Below are 20,377 nucleotides of genomic sequence, written 5' to 3'. Positions count from 1 at the left end.
AGCTTTATGGAGCTAAGCCTCAGCAGTCAGAACCAATGAAAGGTCATTTAAGTGCAAATGTATTTGGCTTGATATTCACTTCTAAAGCCTGATCTTTGACCTCATAGTATATACAGTACAAAACATAATCACCAAATACAAGTTTTCCGAAATGCAACTTGATTATTTGGTCATATTCGTATCTTTTATTAATCAAAATTGACTGCTTGTTAAATCAATTTCAAAGAAAGGAAAATTATCATAAGCCCTTTGAGGTGGGAGAGAATAGAGAATAGTTAGAGAATTACAAAAGCAGTGTCTTTTTTTCTTGGCATGCTTAAAGATTTGAGGCTTGTGAGGCTCGTTAGACTGTTTAAAGATTAGGTTAAAATGAGTGTTGAATGAACAGATTGTTAGAAAAAAGGTCAGACTGGTACAAATGACCATTTAGAAGTGTAAGGTATGAGAGAGTTATTGAAGTAAGAGAAGAGTGAAGCAGAGAAAAAAAAGGCCAGTAGGGTCTTTCTTTAATGCTGAAGATCTGTGGATATTCATTCACCTGCAAAACATATGTCTTCTTATATGTTTGAACATATATCACCTTCTTCTGTTTTTTTCTGAATGGTGCTTTTGGCTTTAGTGGCGCTGTTTGGATTTGAAACTATTCTTGTATTTCACTCACAATCCTTTTTTTTTTAATTAAAATCCCTATTTCTATTATGAATGTTTATACATGGGTTACATCTAATGCAGTTGGGCTTTAGTTTTCACCATTCAGTCCACTCTTCTGACTGGAGTTACCATTAGGTAAAGTTCAGCATCTGCCTTGCTATCAAGGGCCCCATAAAATACCTCATAAACCTATGGTTAAGAGAGGGTTTTTTTGGCTAATTAATGGCATCGTGTAAACAAACAGCTTGATATGTTGTACAGACTCTTGAAAAATGAAGTGAAACTACCCCAACAGTGCTGAAAAAAGGAGGAAGTGGGATGATACTGAAAGACCACCCAGTCACTGCCTGCTGCCGTCTGGCAAGAGATACAGAAATATCCACTGCTGCTATCAGACTTCAGTGCAACTTCTCTTTTGAGGCTATGACACATATATTCAAGGACTGAAAAAGGGGGACTATAGAAGACGCTGAGGGCTTCATACCTGTGTTTGCCTGCGGCTCCAAAATGTTTAAATCCACCCCTGTCTGGCTGTCTTGGTCAGGATTACTGTGTCAAAAAATTTATTGCGTCTGTGTTTCCCTCCGAATAGAAAAGTATCAAATCCTATCTACTTAAGTGATTTGAGGCTGTTCAAACAGTATGCCATTGTTTTACTGCAACAACAACCTTTTGGCACCTGACTAGACTGAGGCAGTCCATAGAAAGTAATAGAAAACACTTGGCACAGGTCGCTGCTTTTCCCATAACCCCTCCATCACCTCACCTCATATTACATCCTCCACTTTGTCTTTCTGTTAGTTTTGGCTCAATCCAACTTATTGTTTCTTTCAAATCCAGCAGAGGACATGTTGTGACAGCTTTGCTTAACTTAATTTATATTGTTAGAAAACTTGCTGTTGAAGTTACATGATTACACATAGCAACATGACATTTATAGCAGTGTCAGGGCAATATTTTATCATAGAATCTCTAAGAATTCAAATGAATAATCAAAGCTCAAATTAAAAATAATGTCTGGTGAGCAGATAAAATGCAGCAGCCTACAACATGCAGTGATATCCATGGTTCATATTTTATGACCCACGTGTGTAAAATTAGATTCAAGAGTAGGTGGATCAGAGGAGGCTGATCAGTGATATAACAGTTTGTGTTCAAAGTATATTTTGTAATATAGTATTGAGTCTGGTATGTTATATTTTGAGGCAGTCTAAATGTTTCTTATACCCTTTTTCCATGCACATGTGCTGACTTGGCTTGACTTGGGTTGACTCAGTATGTCAGCCCAGCACGACAAGGATTTGCTTTTGTCTCCTGTTATTTTGTTATTTAGAAGATGAAAAGGTTTGATTATGAAGCAGCAAAATGAGGAACTGTCTGGTTTTCAGCAGTGTAACTTATCAGGATTCCTGTTCAGTTGAAAGTGAACCTGAAACAGTAAAATGAAGCAGATACCTGAAGGTAAAAACAGCGAAGCAAAACTAAACTTCAAACCACAGAGGTTCAGTTAGTCCTGAGACATGAACACACTGAGACTTTTAAAAGCACTTTTTCTCTCTTTTGTCCTGCACACACACGAGTTGAGACTAAACACACAGCTGTTAAAGGAGGAGAAGCGGGGTTGTCACTGTTTGGCAGCAGTTGACAAGGGTCTGCTTGGAGGCAGGTCGGGAGCACTTTGACCCCACTCCAGGGGGGCCATTTCGGGCATGCCTTGGCACCTTATAAGAGGTAATAGAAATGCAAATCAGTGTGGCACGCCTTGACACAGCACAGCCAAATGTGCCAACAAAAAAGCCCCATTATTGTCAAATATGGAATAAATGAGATCACCATACCAAATAAAAAAATCTGACTCACATAACACATCAGAGTCTTTTGTTGAAGTCCATAGAAAAGTCCAGAAAAGACAAATTATGCACACATAGACACAGAATCACTATGAGATCTGAAATGTAGCCATTGGTAACATTACTGTTTGGGTATTGCCAGTGCTGCATATTTTAGAAAATGAGTCTCTCATTCCAATGAAGGCACAGAACTATTTAACCGTGGAGGGAATGAAAAACATCCCTGTTTGTATATTTGGCAAGCCAATTTCTTTTGACCCTCAAATGCCTTTGTGCAGCACAACCTTGGTAGAAATATCATTTTATCAGGTTGACATTGAGCAGAACATAGTCAGAAATTGTATTAATCTCATTATGTGATAGTCCTGTCCCTAACGACAAAGTTCATATATGGGACATTTGCCCATCTGTCACTCATTTACTAATAATGACCATGTTGACACCAAAGTCCTCTGTGTGTCAACAGTACACTTTGACCAAGTATTCCATGCTAATGTTTTAGATCAGAAACATTTTCTCAAAACTTAGTCGTTGCTCCTGAATACTCAGTATTTTTATTGTACACAAGACTATGTCTGGCAGTTTAGTGTCAAAATGTGGTACAGAAAACAAAATCACTGGATTAAAGTATCTGCAACTCAATTAGAGCTGTACTGATCCACTTCTTTCAGTCCAGATTCCAAATTTTGACATCTGCTGATACTATACCAGTACCAGCACTGTTTTTTTTTTTTTTCATGATGTTTAATCATTATAATTGTTGTTGTCATTGTTGGTGTCTTCAGCATCATAATTGGCGTTATCATCATCCTATCATCTAAATTTCAGGCTGAAACTAAACTGAACTAAGTCTGGAAAGCTTCTGTAGTTTGTGCAATGTAATCTGTCTAATGGCGTCCTTCAACCATTGCGGGGGTGCGGCAGGATTCTGGCTTGAGACATTCACATGTGCAGCTCGTAGGCTGAGAGATTGCTGTCATGTGCACAATTTCCCATGATGCATTGAGAGAATTTAAGTTTGCTATTTATGCTCCAGAATGCACATCTTTCTTTTTATTACTGTTTATAAGTGTTTGTTCACAGATTAGTGTTTATGGTGGTGGTTTAGTTGGTTATGGTTGCTGGCTTATTGTTACACCATGAGTGCGGTAGGTAGTACATTTCTTGACTCCAGCTCTGTCATAATACAACAAGTTGTGTTTCTGGAATTTCAAAGTTCGAAAGGGTTTCCCTCATATTTCATGCAAATGCAACCTGTCAATGAAAAGCTCTCAACTCGCACTGCTTTGGCCTAGTGTTTACAAATAGCAAATGTGGTATTGTGGACATTAGGTCAGGAAAAGGGTCGGTGTTGCGAGTCTGATACCAGATGAATGCCATATGTCAATATCAGGCCCCGATACCGACAGCGGATTGAATGTCCTGATGTTCTGATATGATGTGCATGAAAGAATGGTTTAGTTTCAGCTTGGGATTTCATTAATACAGCATTTAGCTGAGAGGAGAAACTCAACAGTGAACTTGAATTGAATTCCCTTAACAATATTTTTTCTGTAGTCAAATAAAATTTGCCTTGGAATGTGAAAGTCTTCTCCTAATATTTTTTAAGTATTAGATTCTGTAATTTGAGTGCAATATGAAAGAAATATCCAAACACTACTCTATTAAACTGATAATTAAGCCAAGTATTTCTATTCTTAACCCTAAATCTTTTGGTTGAAAGTGTCATCAGGTTTTACCTTGAGCATCATACAGGGATACATAAGTAAAGACAATGTGCAGATCCACTGTCAGAAAAGTGCATAGGAGGAAGAGAGAGTGCACTTAGAGTTTATTGTTCAGTATGGCAAGGTGTCATTTTATTGGCCTCAGCTGCATGGAGAATGAGGAACATGCACAGACACACATGCACACAGGCACTAATCTGTATTTAGACAGTCAAAATGATGAAACATGACCTAGAGTTCAATGTGACAAAACAAACAAAAGACTGACTCTTAAGACAGAATTAGTTGTACAAGAATGATCAAGAGAAATGGTATAGCAGATATAAGGAATCACTACTCTCTGGCCCTCGAAAATGATGGAAACAGAAATGTTCCACTATGTCAGTGTTGCCTTGCTGCTAACAGCCCCTTCGCTGCTGCAGCATACGAAGCAGAGGGGAAAAACCATACCATCTGCTCAGGACATTCCTAATCATTGGCAGGAGGCCTTACTTTATTGGCCGAATTCCGTGTAGGAACTGCTGATTTGTAAAAATGTGAACCCTTCCACTCCGGCATGAGCTATTCTGTTGTGTGTCATGTGAAGTGTATGTTTATTTGTACGCTATGTGTACATGTAAAATGTTTGTGTGTTAATATATTTTAATTGATTGTGGTGTTTCAGATGGAATTGCTGGACAAATTCCCAGTGGAAGGAGGCCAGAAAGACCCTAAGCGCAGGATCATTCCATTCCTACCAGGTAAGAGTTAAACACACAATGTCCTCAAGGCCCTTTTACACACATGCATAGCACACGCACAACTGTGGTTTGTTTGGAATGAACAGAGAAAGAACTAAATTGAGAAGATTAAATTGAGTAATATATAAAAAATGCCAAACATTAACTGGTTGGAGCTCCTGAGATTTGAAGGTTTGCCATTTTCTTCCATTTATATCAAGACCTTTTGGGTTTTGGATTGTTAGACGAACAAATCAGTTCAGTTTTAGAAATTGTGATGGGCATTTTTCATATTCTCCTGAAATCCTACAGACTAAAAGATTAATCAGTTGATCCAAGAAAACTATAATGATTCTATATATATATAAATACTTGTGAGGTTTCTCTAGATTTTCTGAGACAAAGGTGGCAAAGGCTGGAGAATGTGGGTGGCATGTGCAGTGTACAGTTTGGCCATGCACCTTTAGAGTGCCCTGCACATAAGTGAAAGAAAAATCACAGCTTCTTTCGCCTTAGCAACTTGAGTGCAAGCAAAAAAAAAAAACAGAGAGAGCGAGAGCACAGAGCCTAATATTAAAGTAAAATCAAGAATCTTCATAAATATATTAATATAAAGAAGAAGAAGCACTAATATCCAATAAATTCTGGATTGATTTGATTTGGAGAACTATATCACATTACATGGAAGCTATTAAAAAACCAGCAATTATTTTCTATTCAAATATTTATGTAAAATAAATTATGTACACATTTGCAGTAAACATCGATGTGCCACATGTGAATAACTTAGTGTAATTTTTTTAATCATAATTTTCACAAAATGGGCAAGTCAGCACAAAGATGTTGAAAATAACATTAATTTTGTGTGATTCAAACAGTAATTTATTGACGGCCCCTATGTGAACTGATTTTTACACAGAGCTTGTTGCGTCTGATCAGGTAGAGACAGGACAGAAAGGAGACATCTTGTACAGTAATGATTCAGGGCTTATTACTGTGGGATCACTGTCACACTGTTTTTTATAAGGGCCTAGAAAGACAAAGTACACGGAGTAGTGTACAATCAAATCAGCTTTTGACCTATTATCATGGAAAATACCGCACTGACTTACATACATGTTTTCTAAATGATCTGTCAAGTACAGCTGCTGAAAAAGCAGCTACTGAGGTTTCATCCAGTCCTATTTACTTCTATAACTTCAGCTAACTAGCTTTCATTACAAACACACATTAATTTGCCTCACGATTACCTTCGTCTTGCAGAAAAGGTGTCACTCCCCCATTGCTTCCACACTCAAGTGCCATGTATAACATGTGCACCAAAGCAGTTGGTGATAAAAAGCACAATAGCTCGGCGTTAAAAAAGCCTTAAGTCCTATTTTTTTGTCATAATTTTCAACTAAGGCGGTGAACAAAAATACAAAGGCTGCCTGCCTTCGAGCTAGATAGGCAGGGGAAACCATGTTCTAGCTCTATTTATGATAAGTTGTCACCAAAACATGCACATAACAATACACAAGGAACAGTGAACTCTGGAGTATCTCTTTAATTAATCACTTCGTATTTGCGCTGTTTTGGCGTGTCTTTGTCCCGTTCCTGCTCCCTTTGATTTCTCCATCAAAAACATTTGCACACATTCGGTTAAAATGTGGACAACAATGACTCAGTGACAGGCTGTGAATGAACTGGAGGAAAGTACAGCATATTATTTTGCACACAAAAGAACCAACAATCAGAGCAATCTGCTGCTACATCATTTCTCATAACCACACTGTTTCTGTGAACCAAGAAATAATAGGTATATTTTCCCATTTACTCTTTAAGCATTCAGCTGAATTAGCTGATCTCTTAGCATATAGCCCATAAACATACTAAACAATTATATGGATTAGTGTTGGAGCCTTTGGGTGAAACATTAAATATTTGCCGCTCTACCTGTGATCATAAAATGAAAATGTTATAATGCTTCACATCCATTATGAGCTATTCTGGGCGAGCTGCACCATTGTCTTGGCTGAATCATTATCTTGCGTAAAACCTGCCAGGCCAAAATGATGCATTCTTCTTTTTAGTTTTCATTAATTTTTCCTACAAGTAAAAGTGGCGGTGAAGTTTGTTTGGGGTAAGAGCTTTGGGTGTGCTCGAACAACTTTTGAAATAGTTTGAGATTTAGATCCTGTTGAAAGTAATCCTTTATGAGAGTTTGGAAGAAAGCCTCACCCAAAAGCCCCTCCCACATCTCCCCTACCAGGCTTGGGACGAGTGGGGGATAGTTTTTTGTTTTTTTTTGTGGCCTTGCAGGTCTGGAACTCATTGAGAGGATACACACACACAAAAACACGCACACACACACTCTCAGACTGTTTGATGAACTCTTGAGTAGGAGGAGGGGAAGGGGGAGAGAGATAGAAAAACACTGCTTTTCATAATATTCCCTACTATTCCTGCATACAGTCTGACAAAGCACACCGCTCATGGATACTATTACACCTTCTCATCTACATTAAACTGTCCACTTCCTTCCTGCTTTTACCGTTTTATCCTGAAATTCTAGATTTTCTCTAAAATTTCTGTCTACTTCCCATGAAGGATCTTTCCTTTCTCTTCTTGTCTTCAAGTGAAGCTCTGAGTGTTGATAGGAGACTTTTACTCCTTTTTTGTAAAAGAAAATAACTATTGAAATGCCACAGAGGAAGGCACTAAATCCCCAACTGCTTCTGTGAAACTTCTAAGACACCAAAAGCGATAGGCTGACTTGACTCTGCAACCTCCTGGAATGCCATTGTGGAACTGTTTGCTTTTGTGGCACAATATTGCTAACAAATGTTGTTTATGCTCAGTGCCTGCATAAACTTGAGGTTTTGGAGAATGACCATTGCTAGTCTTAGATCCCAGATCAGGTCATGCACCTTTTTGAGACGGCCTTCAGGCTATCATTTGCCTGATTTGCAGAAGGATTTTCCTGACAGCCGAGGAAAAACTTCACTGAAAGAGCAAAAGTCTGGACTGTGGGCTGAGGCCAACATAACAAGACACGGAAGTGGTTTTCCCTCCTTGGTTTGGTTTGTTCAAGGCCCCAAGCTGTTTTTACTTATTTGGTATCTCCACATCAGCAAAGTGGCTTGTCTCTTGCATGTGTGCACAGTGCAGAATTTCTGCTGCGTTTTTTTGCCAGGTGAACACCCCAAAAGCTTGGCTGTTACTTTTTGGTCCGAGTCCATTCATTGCCTCTAAAGACGGGTATTCACTGTGCGATTTTGGGCTGACCCAGACGAAAGATGGACCTTGAATTATTTGAGACATGACTTGAGACTGTTATAAAACTTGACAGTTTATCTCAAATGATTTGAGAGTTGACTTGAGAGTTGCTGGTACAAATCCAAGTCAAATCTCAGGTCTCGTAATAGTAAGTCTCAAGTCTTGTAAATGTCCGTTTCAAGTAAATTCTCGATTTATTTGAGACAAATCAAAGTTAAAATCTGTGTCTTACAAAGGGAAGTCTTATGTCCAGTCACAAGTTTTTGTAACACAGAGTCAAGTCTTGTAATGGTTACAAGTCATGAGTCAAGTCACGCAGACCTGAACCAGAGGAAAGATGACCAACATGACTGAAATGTGGAAATACCTTTGATCATCAGTCCTGTGCTGCACTGAGAGAGAGATACAAAGATGGCTGTTCTCTTGGTACTGCAACCAAACATAGCTTGGATACCCCAAAAATGTTACCTCAAGCTCTCTTTGCAAATTTGACTTCCTTGCCATGACAGGGTCCACATTCCTCACCTCCTCCTCTTCTCTGGATTTTTCTCCATACACCTAAATACTACTATTAGAAGGGCATGAATTTTTCATTGTTTACCATTATAGCAGTGTAAATGGATGACGGATGCTGATCACATTTTCTTGTGGCTTTTGCTGTAGCCTACGATTCGGTAGGTGTGATCATCGTACAGTCTACATACATCAGACTTGATGTTAGATGAGGTTAGATCCAAGTTACACAGTGTGGCTTATAATAAACTTCTAGGTTCATACCTGACATTTAGATAAAAGTGATAAATTCAATCCCTTCACTCTCGAGCCTGACTGATGCTCTTCAAGGCAGTGTCAGCAGGTCAGCCTTTGAAAAAGAGCTGATACACTCTTGACCAATTATTTAAAGTTAAAGTTGTTCATCCATGAGTCAAAATGCAAGATGGACTGTGGATGTGTTTCTTTAGGGAGGCTGCATGATAAGAGAGCTGATATTCTTTCATGAACTTGGATTCCAGAAGTAGAATATAAATTTGTGGGTTGACATTTTTCCCCTTTTCTTCTTAATGATGGATATGTAGTAACTATTTTTCAGCTACTCCGTCTGTCTGGGGATCTCTCTACCTCCCACAGTAGGACGCACAGTATGTCGGCCAGGTCAAATATGTTTCTGTGGATCTGAATAACACATTCCCCAGTTGGCTCGAGTGAAGGGCAGAAAAACACAAAATTACTGAACAGTTACAATGACCTTGCTGCTTGTGCCTCATTCATATCACGTTCATCTCTTGTCTGCAGGGCAAATCCTTCACTGCCCGTGGCGTACCAGTAGCAAACTTGCCTTTTACGTTAGCTTATGAATTGTTATCTGCCCTTTGTCTTCTTAATCATTTGAGTTCAAGTCAGTTGTAGAGTTTTGTGACAAGTCTCAAGTTAAGTTTTGCGTTTCGTCTTGTATCAAGTTGACCTGAAACCAGAATAAAGAGTGACGTAAAATGCCATGTTGGCCTAGTAAACCTAGAATTTGAGATTGAGTTCAAGATTTGAACATTTTCTTTTCAAAGCTTTGTTAAGAACACATCTTTTTACTAACAGAGTAAGTTATTTCAATGCATAGTTCTGTATGTCCAATTTGTTTTCTTGTTTTTTTACATAGTTGAAATTCAATACTTGAACTTATTTGTCCATCCAAACTTGTTTCTCAAACTTGTGTCCCAAAACGTCCAGAATTTTTGTGACTCAAGTCTGACCGGAGTCCATGTTTTAAGTCTACGGCTTTGGTGTTACGTAAAGGTTTTAGCCACTCAAAATCCGTCTGATGAGCCAAAATAGGGTGAAAAAACAGGAGGCATTCATGTGTGGTGAGCCCAGTGATTAAGAGGTGAGTGCCGAGAACAGCTTTCTGTGTGTGAGGTGCGTAACAACGGCCCTCTCTGTGTTCCCATCTCTATCTGTCTCTTCTCTCCATCTACTACCCTCGCTCTCCCCGGGAAACAAAAGTTGTTTGATACCCTTGGTCAATGCTGGCTCTGAGATTTGCCATAAAGTCGACCCTGCCTCAGCAATCGCTCCAAGGCGGCAGCTTTCCTTTCCTCCCTCCGCCCTCCTCAAACATGCCCTTTTCTCGGCTGCACCCATGAGCCGCCGTGCATACAGAGTGGGCAGTGTTGAGTCAGTACTTCTGTCCTGACCCCTGAGAGCTTTGGAAAACCGTCAAGAAAGCTTTCTGTTTGAGGAGTGATGAGGGGAGGAGAGGGAAGGAAGAGACAGAGAGACAGAGTGAGGAGAGGAGGACGGGTACTGTAGGCGTCCAGGGGTTGACTTTCAAATATCTTTAGTTTTCACGAGCTGTCCAGACAGTGTGTCCTTTCGGCTGCTCTGGCAAGATGTTGCCAACACCTTAGAGATTTGGAATGTCTTCTCTCATTCTTCAGCAAGTTAATCTCCCTTTTAATGGTCTCCCTTGTCTAGTGCTTTACTGTTCTCCTCTGTACAAACATGTGGGAAGTAAATCTGATCAGTCATGCACACATTTTATATTTCCTACCTTTATTTGCCTTTGCTATAATTACATGTCATATGTGAAACGGTCAAGAACATAATTGCCATGCTAGCAGCTCTGTGATGGTAATGCTTGTTGTGCCAAAGGGTTATGTAAATAGGTTAGAGTTAAAGGTCTTTGGTAACTTGCATGTTGTGAGTGGGGATGCTACTGTGAGGAAAATTTCTCACTGGATATTAAACTCCCACCACCACCAGTGTTGCAGATTCCACAGGACATTTTCCATGAAAAGATATTCATCTGCGACACTCAATATCTTTAACATTGAGCACTTACTTTGATCTTTAATGTTAGATCTTTTGTTATTCCCCTTACTTTGAAGACCTGCCTTTCCAGGTCTATCAAACATCCACCATACTGACTGTTGAAATGTTAGTTCTTTGTCAAGACTAGCTTGGCTTAGCAAGCTAAGACATAGTTTTGACCATTCACAGAAATAAAGATGCATGGCGTGTCTCCACTTCCCCCCACCGAAGAACATGATGGCAGTTCCTACCTTCACATCCAGCCAACTCAGTCATGAGGAGGGCTCACCTGTCAATCATAATGTGAAACCAGCCTTTTTAAAAAATTAAATATTTTAGTTTGGTTCATGTCCTGTCTGCCAAAATGGAGGGGACAGGTCTGTTCTCCATAGCAACGACCCATTATTCATAGCAACGCATCATCTGCAATACAAAAATAACAGATCTTATATTGCTGTAATTGACCAGTCAGACCTGCCACGGCAAGCCTAGTTGTAAGCAGTCCGTCAAATAATTGTTGACATTTCACGCAAAAATTTCAACCTGCTGAATGTGCTAGATGAAAAAACGGGATCACTCGCATCATTATGATAAATAATCTGGGAATCATAAATGTCTGTGCCAAATTTTGTGCCAATCAATCATCAATAGATGCCAGAATATACCACATTTAATGGCAATCTGTCCAGTTGTTAACCTCATGCTGGCACATGATGGAAAGTCACCCAAGTCTGTAGGGTTTATCCTCTGTGGTCCATGAATGCCTGCACAAAATCTACCCTATGTACTCTGGCATGGCTAATCAGGATGTGGGGTGTTGATTGTGGTTTCTGTGTAAAATGTGTGAGATCTGAGGTCTTTTGAGGAAGTTGCCACACATCTTTCCACTCAGAAATCTACACCTCTTACAAATTCTCTTTTTTTCTTCACTTAATCTTCCCCTTCACCTGTATTTATTTATTTTTTTTAGTCTCGAGTCACAAGACAGGCTGTAACACATGTAACAATTTTTTCCATCATGCACACAATCTCAGCGTGCCTTTACCTGTCTTCTCATCAATATGTCACAAACAAAGCAAACATTTGTTTTTTGTGGTTTTGAGCCATATTTTTCAAAGAAGCATAAATTCATTTTTAGCAATATGAAAGAAATGGTGGAGCTGCAGGAGGGTTGACTGCTCGGTTGTGATCTCCTGTGAGATAAATTCATGTTTCAGCAAGTCTGCTTGAGATACTAAAAAAGTACCATAACCCCTTGATAGAGGCGATACAGTAACTTCTCAAAACATGTCCCTTTTTTGTGTTCGGGATCTTGTTACAGCCTTGACTTCATGCCCAGTTTATATGCTTGCATTAGAGCTGTCTCGGTGAATTTATTGGAGAAACTTCAGCAGCTAAAATGAGGAGAAAATAAATGCCCAGCTCTGAAATTTCCTGCATACCGTTAAGTTAGAAAAGTGTTTTAAGAGGCCTATTTGTAGCCATTTCTTGTTATTGTTATGGCGACCCGGCTTGTCTGTGCATGTGGTTATTTTGTGCCTGGAGATAAGAGCAGTAGAGTAGCATTTAAGCTGTCATGCAGACATAATTTGCTTTCCCAAAATCATTTATTCATGACTTGGAAAGGCCAGCTATTCACCTAGCTCCTTACCCACCTCATTGTGCTGTCAGTGTTATTGATGACATGACTGTATTGTGTCTGCATGCTAATTCACAAAACAATGTTTTGTATTAGCCACTGTGTCCTTATTGTCCTTCAGTGGACCTCTAACTTTTTAAAGCTGCTCTTGACAAGAACATCAAAGAATTGAAAAAGCAATTCATTGTTTTTTTATTATTATGTGACAGACATGATTATAAAGAATAATGATTAGAATACAGTGTATAATTTTGCTGTGGAGTACTGGTAGTAACACTGATGAGCTTTGTTTCTTAGTGAAAACTTAGTGTAATAGACATGCACATCTGATAAGTGTGGCTGTTCTGACTTCTAAGTTTGTTTTTCCTTCTTTGTTACAGGGAAGATCCTGTTTAGGAGGAGCCATATCAGAGATGTGGCCATGAAAAGGCTAAGGCCCATCAACGAGTACTGCAGGGTAAGTATACGACTCAAGGCTCAGTTGTACCCCCTTTATTTACGAAAATAGATATGTCTGTTTCAAACGACACAACCCTCACAGCCCACACACTTCCACACGTCCTTTAGGTTGGCATGGATGTTAAGCAGTACATCCAGCTGTGATGTGCACCTCTTCATTGTGTGCTGTGATCGTTTCTCGCGGCTACTCTGCCCTGTTTCTTATGAATCTGGAAGCTTTCAGAAAACGGATGAAATGGATGCAGAGTATGGACAGAAGGCTCCATCTGTATCCATATGCGTTTCTAATTTTAAGCATAAATTAGTCTCAAACAGCAAGCAGAATGCTTTTTGGTTACGTGTTTCCTCTAAAACAGTACTATAGCCTATTCCCTGTCGCCTGGCTTAACACACAGTTGACCTGCCCTAACTGCTTGAGATTTTCTTGCTGAGTTTGGCTCTTATCACCCTGAGGCTGAGTCATGGCTAACCAAGCTAACAGCAGTTAGCGGTTAACTAACTTAAAAGTCCTTAAATGACCTCGGCACTGTATTTCCTGTCGGTTTCGGAGGCTGTGTGCCTCCTGGTGACTGGTCATGTTCACTGGGAGGCTAAGCTCACTTCTGTTGCCGTCTAACAGCAGCTTACAGTTATTATTAGCTACTTTAGCAATAAGTAAGCTAAAGCTATCTGTCCATCAGGAAACTGTATTTTAATAACCAAGCAGCCAGAGGACATGATATCAATGTCATTTCAACATTGATTTTGCCTTCATGGGAACTTTAATGTGGAAATGGTCATATTTTTTGCAGTTCATGAAAGCTACACAGACCAGTGAGCATTTATGTTAAGCTCACTTAAGCTCAAAGGACTAAAATCGAGGCAGAAAGTTCAGAGTGGTGGTCAGAGGAAAAACAAGTGTCCCGCCCCTGTTATATCAACATAATCATGAACAGGAACATGGAAAATAATCTTTTCATGTCCTCTGTGGATACACAGGCAACGCACGTCCCTGTTTTTTTTTCAGTATATTCAGGATTAAACTAAGCAACCCAACTGTCTGATTTGAGGAGAAATTGTTTGAATGCGTGTCTTTCTTGTGACAACAGAAATGTCTCAAATTTGTAAGCCATTACCATCAACAGTTACATATTCACGCTGTCAAACGGACACAGCAGTTGTTAAAAATTCATCAAAACACATATTAGGCACACGACAAGATTTGCCTAACAGACAGACTTATAGGATTATAGTGTCTCAAGAACAGCTGTATGAATAATGCCAATGCCCTTGCCTTCTAAATTGGCACTGTGTGGTTTGTGCCATGCTTAACTCCCTGAAGCAAGCCTCTGTGACAGCAGACATCCACCCTGCTGAGGTGTCCTAAAAGCTCCCCAGGTGCTCTGTAAATGACTGTGACCTCCCTGCTAAAGGAGGCAAACTAAAAGAGAATTTGTCTCCAAGGATCAATAGTATATGAGAGAAAAATCTGTTTCTGTGCAGCTAAATGGGAAGAAGATGTCATTGTACCTCCCAAATGTACAGTAAACCCCTGTGGTCCCTCTGGACAAGAGAGTTTATAAATGTAGTGTTTATGCTTTTAAGTTGCTGTCAGTGGCTTTAGAAAGACAGGATGGACTCCACTTTTATAGAGTATAGAAGTGTATTGCAATTTGTCAGTAGTGTCTGTTTTACCATTCGAAATACTGCAGCCCTTTCCACTTAAATAGGTAATGTAAAACCTGTGCATTATCCAGCCCATTACACTGCTTTTTACCAAAGAGATTAATCACTTGGCCCCAAGAGAAAGAGAGGGAAAAATGTAACTGTACATTCTCGGGCTCCACTGTAGCAGAACTGCACCCATAAACCTGCCAATAGCTGGCTACTAATTGCTTCACTTTGACAGAAATGTAACCACAGCAACCTAAATGAATACATTATGATTGATGTTCAGCTTCCTAGCAACATGGCAAAGTTTTGTGCCTGGGAGGCAAATTCAAAGCAGAAATTTCCATTTTTCTAATTTAGGTTGCAAACTGTTTATCTGCAGTAACCAAGGACTGAGTCTGTTTTGCGAGTCAGTACTTTTTATGATCAGACAAATAGATAGACATCTATAGACATAAATAGACATCTTCAAAGTCACATGATCGAGGTATGAAACAGCGCTCTGGCATTCAGACGTACCAGTCAGTACGAGCTGTTGTCGTATCTCATGTTGTGGTTCTAACTATCAGCAGAGTTGGGCCGAAGGCAAAGAGTCCACTGGTGCTGAGCTTGCTCCAGTCAGCACATCCACAGCCCATAGGTTGTGTTTTTGTTAAATTTTACAGGCTCGCCTCGGGGCCTCTCAACCATACACACCTCCTTCTGTCTCTCAGAGAGAGGAAATTTGAGGATGTTTTTACAAGTTAGCTCTGTCTTAGCCCTTACTCATACCTTCTTGTATTTCCAACTGTATTATTTTATCATGGGATCACTTCTCTCCTTCATAAAGAGCCTCGTGAAACCATCACTGCACAAATTAGTTTCTGATATGTTGCCGATGGACCTTTTGTCACTTCTTCCTCTCTGAATAAAAATAACAATTCACAAGGCCTCAGAGTGAGGAGGAAAATTTTATGATAAACACCGTTGAGGACTGGAGGGGCTGGTGACTGTACGGCTCTACTCCACCAAGTGTCGTCTGGGGTTAAAGGAATGTACAGCTGGTGTAGGCAACATCTTTAACCACTTATGTGAAAAATAAGAGTTTGGGGGAGGAATGGATAGAGTTGTTGGTTCGTTTCTATGGGTGGGGATGTTTATGGGAATAGCTGAGCCACACCAGTGGTGTTGCTGTAGTGAAAGTGGAATGTGGAAATGTCTAAAGAGTTATAAAAATTGCAGTTACCTGCTGAGGATTGTTTAGTGCAGGGGTCATCAACTATTTTTTGTTTAAGGGCCAGAACTTTTCTAAGTAGATGCTGTGGTCAAACAGTTCTTGGGGCTGCAAAACAAACTGTTGTCAGGCAGTAATTGTTTTTTTTTTTTCCTCATTCTGTGAGTCTGCAAACAGCAGGACCCAGTGAAAGGAGTTGGTTGCCTCTTTGAGAAGTTGCACGGGCGCCGCCTGTCTCCTGTAGCTCTTCATCTAACAGCTCACTGTTGCTGCTCCTTCTTGTTTCATTACTGCCTGTCCAAAAAAAAAAAAATGCTGAAAATGGCAACTGTTTTGTTGACTAATCTTCAGCGAACAATAGCGGTAAGCGAAGTTCACTGCCGAACACATTGTATTTCCTGTGACTACTTCAAAATAAATCTGTTAAATGCTTTTAATGTGAAACTGCAGCAATAGGAAATGTTTGGTTCACATTCTGCAAAATATAAATATTGTCACACTCAACAGCAGTCATTCTGTGGGAAGCTTTGGCGGGCTGGACGGGCTGCCAGCTGATGATCACCGGCTTAGTGGTTTACAGCTGAGTGATGTTGATGTTTTCTTTTATTTAAGAAAAAAAAAACAAGATGCATGAATCAGATTCACAAACCTTACCTAATGAAGGTCCACTGGGTGAAGCGTTGTAACAAAATAAAATGACCCACAGTGTGCGGGGTTTCTTAGTCCTTCTCAATTCTGGTCCTCAGCACCTGTTTTTAAGTTTTTATGGTGTGGAAGAAATTTGTTAAATTAATATCTGAGGACAAAGTACCTCAGAATGTGCGAGAGCATTATGTTGATTGGAAATGGATAAAGTCCTGTGATGTTGTTAAATTCATCACAGCTCACCAGCTATTTATATCACACATCAACAGTGTCTGTCACAGATTGCTGATAACAATTTAAAACATCATTGAGCCCTATGATAACATCACGGCTGATCAGATATCAGAGTGCAGTGTTGGCAGTGCATTCTGGGTATTAAGGGTAACTGCTGAAACAAATCTGAACTTGACTGTAAGCAAAAAAGTGGCAGTTTCATCCACCCCTGTAGGCAGCCAGGTTGACAAGGTGAAACTTCATGTTTTTCTGACGGAAGAGCCGAGTCAGCCCTTTTGTTGCTCAGCTGAGGCTTTAACCTGACTCATATGGAATTTCCCTGGTTGTTAAAGCGTAATGTTTTTATTCAAGTCAGGAAACACAGTCGGATAAAAAGAAAGAGAGAGAAAAAAACATGCAATCAGGGATTGCTTGCATAAACCAAATGTAAGACTGCTGAGCCAGGGTGACTACAATGTCACAAAGTTTGATGAAATGCATTACATCAAAAAGTCTGTTTAAACAACTTCCACCCAACCTTCATAAAACATCCAAATTATTTTAAATTATGCCTCAAAACATCCCTTTTTTCTGAGGCCAGCAGCCCTTTTTTGATGACAAATTCTCCAAACAGCGGACATTTTCAAACTATATTCACAGCCCTTTTTATTTTTCAAAAATTGACCCATTTTTAAGTGGATGATGCCCCTTTGCCCTTAATTGATGCAAAAATGTAACATCATACAACTCCTTTGTTGTTGGCGTATGTCAGAACTGAGATTCCCCTTTTTTCTGTCCACATATGTGAAAAGTTACTGTTCACAGATACAGTCACAATGCTCTGTAACATATGGGAGCGCACAAACAGATTTCTCATTTCCATTTCCTATTTTTCCTTGGAGAAAACACACATGCACACACTCACGCGTTCACACACAGAGACTTACACAGGCACACACAATTACCTTAATGCTGCCTGCTGTAAAGAACAACCATAAAGTCCATTTGCTGTAATGTACCCTGAGCCTCCCTCCCGTCTATTCCCTGGGGAGAATTGTAATGAGCGGACGGGCCACGGGCTGACACGAGGAGAGGAATAAATTCAAGCAGACGATAGCCAGTTCAGGATGCACTCTGACCTCAGGCATTGCGCAGCCCTCTGGGCCTTGAGACTCAAGATTGGAGAGGTCCTCTGGAGGTCACTGGTAAAAACTCTTAAATCAGGATATGGATGAAGCTGCTGTGAAAAGGGAGATTTTAAGGTCATGTTGATGCGTAATAATTCAGAAATGTTTAATGCACAAACATGTACATTCTGTGTGACTTTGCAGCTAATAGAAAACACTTTGTTCATGGCAGTAGTCCCACTCCTTAGCTTAAATACAAGCTGTTGGCATGAACTCATGGTTGTAAGTGTGACAAGGCAAATGTGGCATATGGGACAAGGGCACCTTGGTCTGGTCTTTGGCTTTCATTCCATTTCCGTCAGTCCTGACGTTACATCAGTGTCTGTCAGAGAGGCAGACAGAGACTCTGCTCCCTTAAAGGACTGAACAGAAACACTTAGGAGTATTAAAATCAGAGGTAGAGGCCAGCAGAGGAAACTTGATGGATAGTATTGAGCTTTGCCTGCCAGCAAAAGGAGAAGGAGTGGCCTAGCTCTCTCGGCTGAAAGAGAGACAGTCACCACGGGGTCGTTAGCCACAGTTATTCTGTCTCCTGGTTTGGGGCATCAAGCTGTTGAAGCGATTATCTGTTTCACTGCTGCTCTTTAGTGGATTGGTTGAAAGAGTAGGAGAAGCAGATGAAATAGACTCAGGAGAGAGCAAAAAGACTGGCCAGAAACAGACGATAACACGACTGGCCCGGTGTGTGCGAGACAGAGATCACACCAATAAGGAAGAAGATGAATGTGGCTGGTTGTCTTTCATCTCCGGCCGTGTTGTCAGGATTCATCTCCCCGTTGCTAGTGATCCTCCACAGAGACATGAGATTAGGGAGGAAGGTAGGCGAGACGGATCAATAAACTGAGCTCAGAACCAGACAAGAGAACAGAACCGGCTGGTGTGACTGAAAAACACTGCAAAAAAGGATGGAAATGAATAATTTTACTTACTATTGATGCACTTGTATTCTGAAATTCACTTTTTGCTCTTCATATTGAACACCAGTGGGGATCATAACAATAAATATTACAATGTCTTAGAAGGTTTTCGTTGGCAGGACACAGCTTATATAGTTCATATCTTGGATTACATGTGTTGAAATTACTTCTTCTCCAGATTTTATCATGATTAAACAAATTTGTGTTTTGTGATACACTGATGTTGTAACTGCATTTTAGCCTGTTGAAAGAGGTCTTAGACCTTAGACCAGATATCAACCAGTTTTTAACTAGAAATCAACAGTGAAATCCTGGTTAGTGGTCACTTGATAGTGGGCATGTGGCATCCAAAAGTGCAGTGTGCACAATAAGTTCATCATTATTGTAGCTTATGTAAAACAGGCCTCACCTACAAGAATGCAGCAATCAAAAACAGCATGGCGTGTTTTTTTTAGGTGATCCAAATATGTCATATATCAGACGCGAGGAGGATGGCTGAAATGTGCTTATATGCTCGAGATAAGAGCAAGAGAGGGTCATTTTTATGAAATAGTCACACAAAATAGTTAGAAACGTGTGACCAAAATCATAATCTCCCGGTGAGGTTAAGAAAAGACAATTGTTAACTTGATAAATTAACATTATGTTTTGTGATACCTCAGAAACACTGTATTGTGATATCATGATACATGAGGACAGATACGTTCATTTGTTTCAAAAATGACAAATGAACATTAGACAAAACATGTTACTGCATGCTTTTTTGTGCTGTAATATTTATCCCCGCACAGGAGTATGAAAGTGCCTTTAAATGCCTTTTAATTGGTTGTTCTTGGAGACGAGCCACCCAATGAAAACTATATTTAACCTCTTGTTGACTACTGTGCGTACTGATATGATTGTACTTGCCAGTGTGTGTGATTACTTAAGTTACCTGCTATCTTTTGTGCCCACAGGCCCTCATTCAGCTGCCAGTCTACATCTCCCAGTGCGAGGAGGTCAGAGTGTTTTTTGAGACCAGACCTGAAGACCTCAACCCACCCAAGGAGTAAGCAGCACACGTGTCCACACACAGAAATCCCCTTTTAGACAACTCACTGGCTCAAATGCAATGGCAAACACCCATCATTGTTCCCCTGACTGATGTCCAGTAATGAGCGTTAATTACACCCTCTGATGGATACGATTTCATTCTGTTTCACTTCTTCCTGTTGTATTTTCAAGCAGAAACAAACATAATGGGTTCTCCTGAAGTGCTGAGTAAGCGTTTAAGCATGTAGCTGCAGCACAGTCCAGCCACCAGGCTCCAGACGTGGTTGCTCTGAAGTCGTGCAGACCTGCCCTGTTGTGTCTTGTAAATCTCACTCAACACATTAACATCATATCCAGTGCTGACAGTTGCAATGTGCCAAAACTAAAACATCAGCGGGCAATGAATGCCAGCGTC

At 40.1% G+C, this 20,377-nt stretch overlaps 1 protein-coding gene across 3 annotated transcripts in view; it reads left to right on the top strand.

Moving 5' to 3' along the window:
* Positions 1 to 20,377, top strand: part of sh3pxd2b (SH3 and PX domains 2B) — a 48,676-nt gene that overhangs the window by 13,900 nt on the left and 14,399 nt on the right. For all 3 annotated transcript variants that reach the window (XM_084729839.1, XM_084729838.1, XM_084729840.1), the window contains exons 3-5: positions 4,893 to 4,968; positions 13,027 to 13,103; positions 19,887 to 19,978. In XM_084729839.1, coding sequence (XP_084585965.1) covers positions 4,893 to 4,968; positions 13,027 to 13,103; positions 19,887 to 19,978 — 245 coding nt within the window. The remainder of the gene's footprint in view (positions 1 to 4,892; positions 4,969 to 13,026; positions 13,104 to 19,886; positions 19,979 to 20,377) is intronic.

The sequence above is a fragment of the Lutjanus erythropterus genome, chromosome 11 (genome assembly GCF_056507025.1).
Source record: "Lutjanus erythropterus isolate fLutEry1 chromosome 11, fLutEry1.hap2, whole genome shotgun sequence".
NCBI lineage: Eukaryota > Metazoa > Chordata > Actinopteri > Lutjaniformes > Lutjanidae > Lutjanus > Lutjanus erythropterus.
Note: the sequence above shows the minus strand (reverse complement) of the source record. Positions and strands in the feature narration are given on the sequence as shown.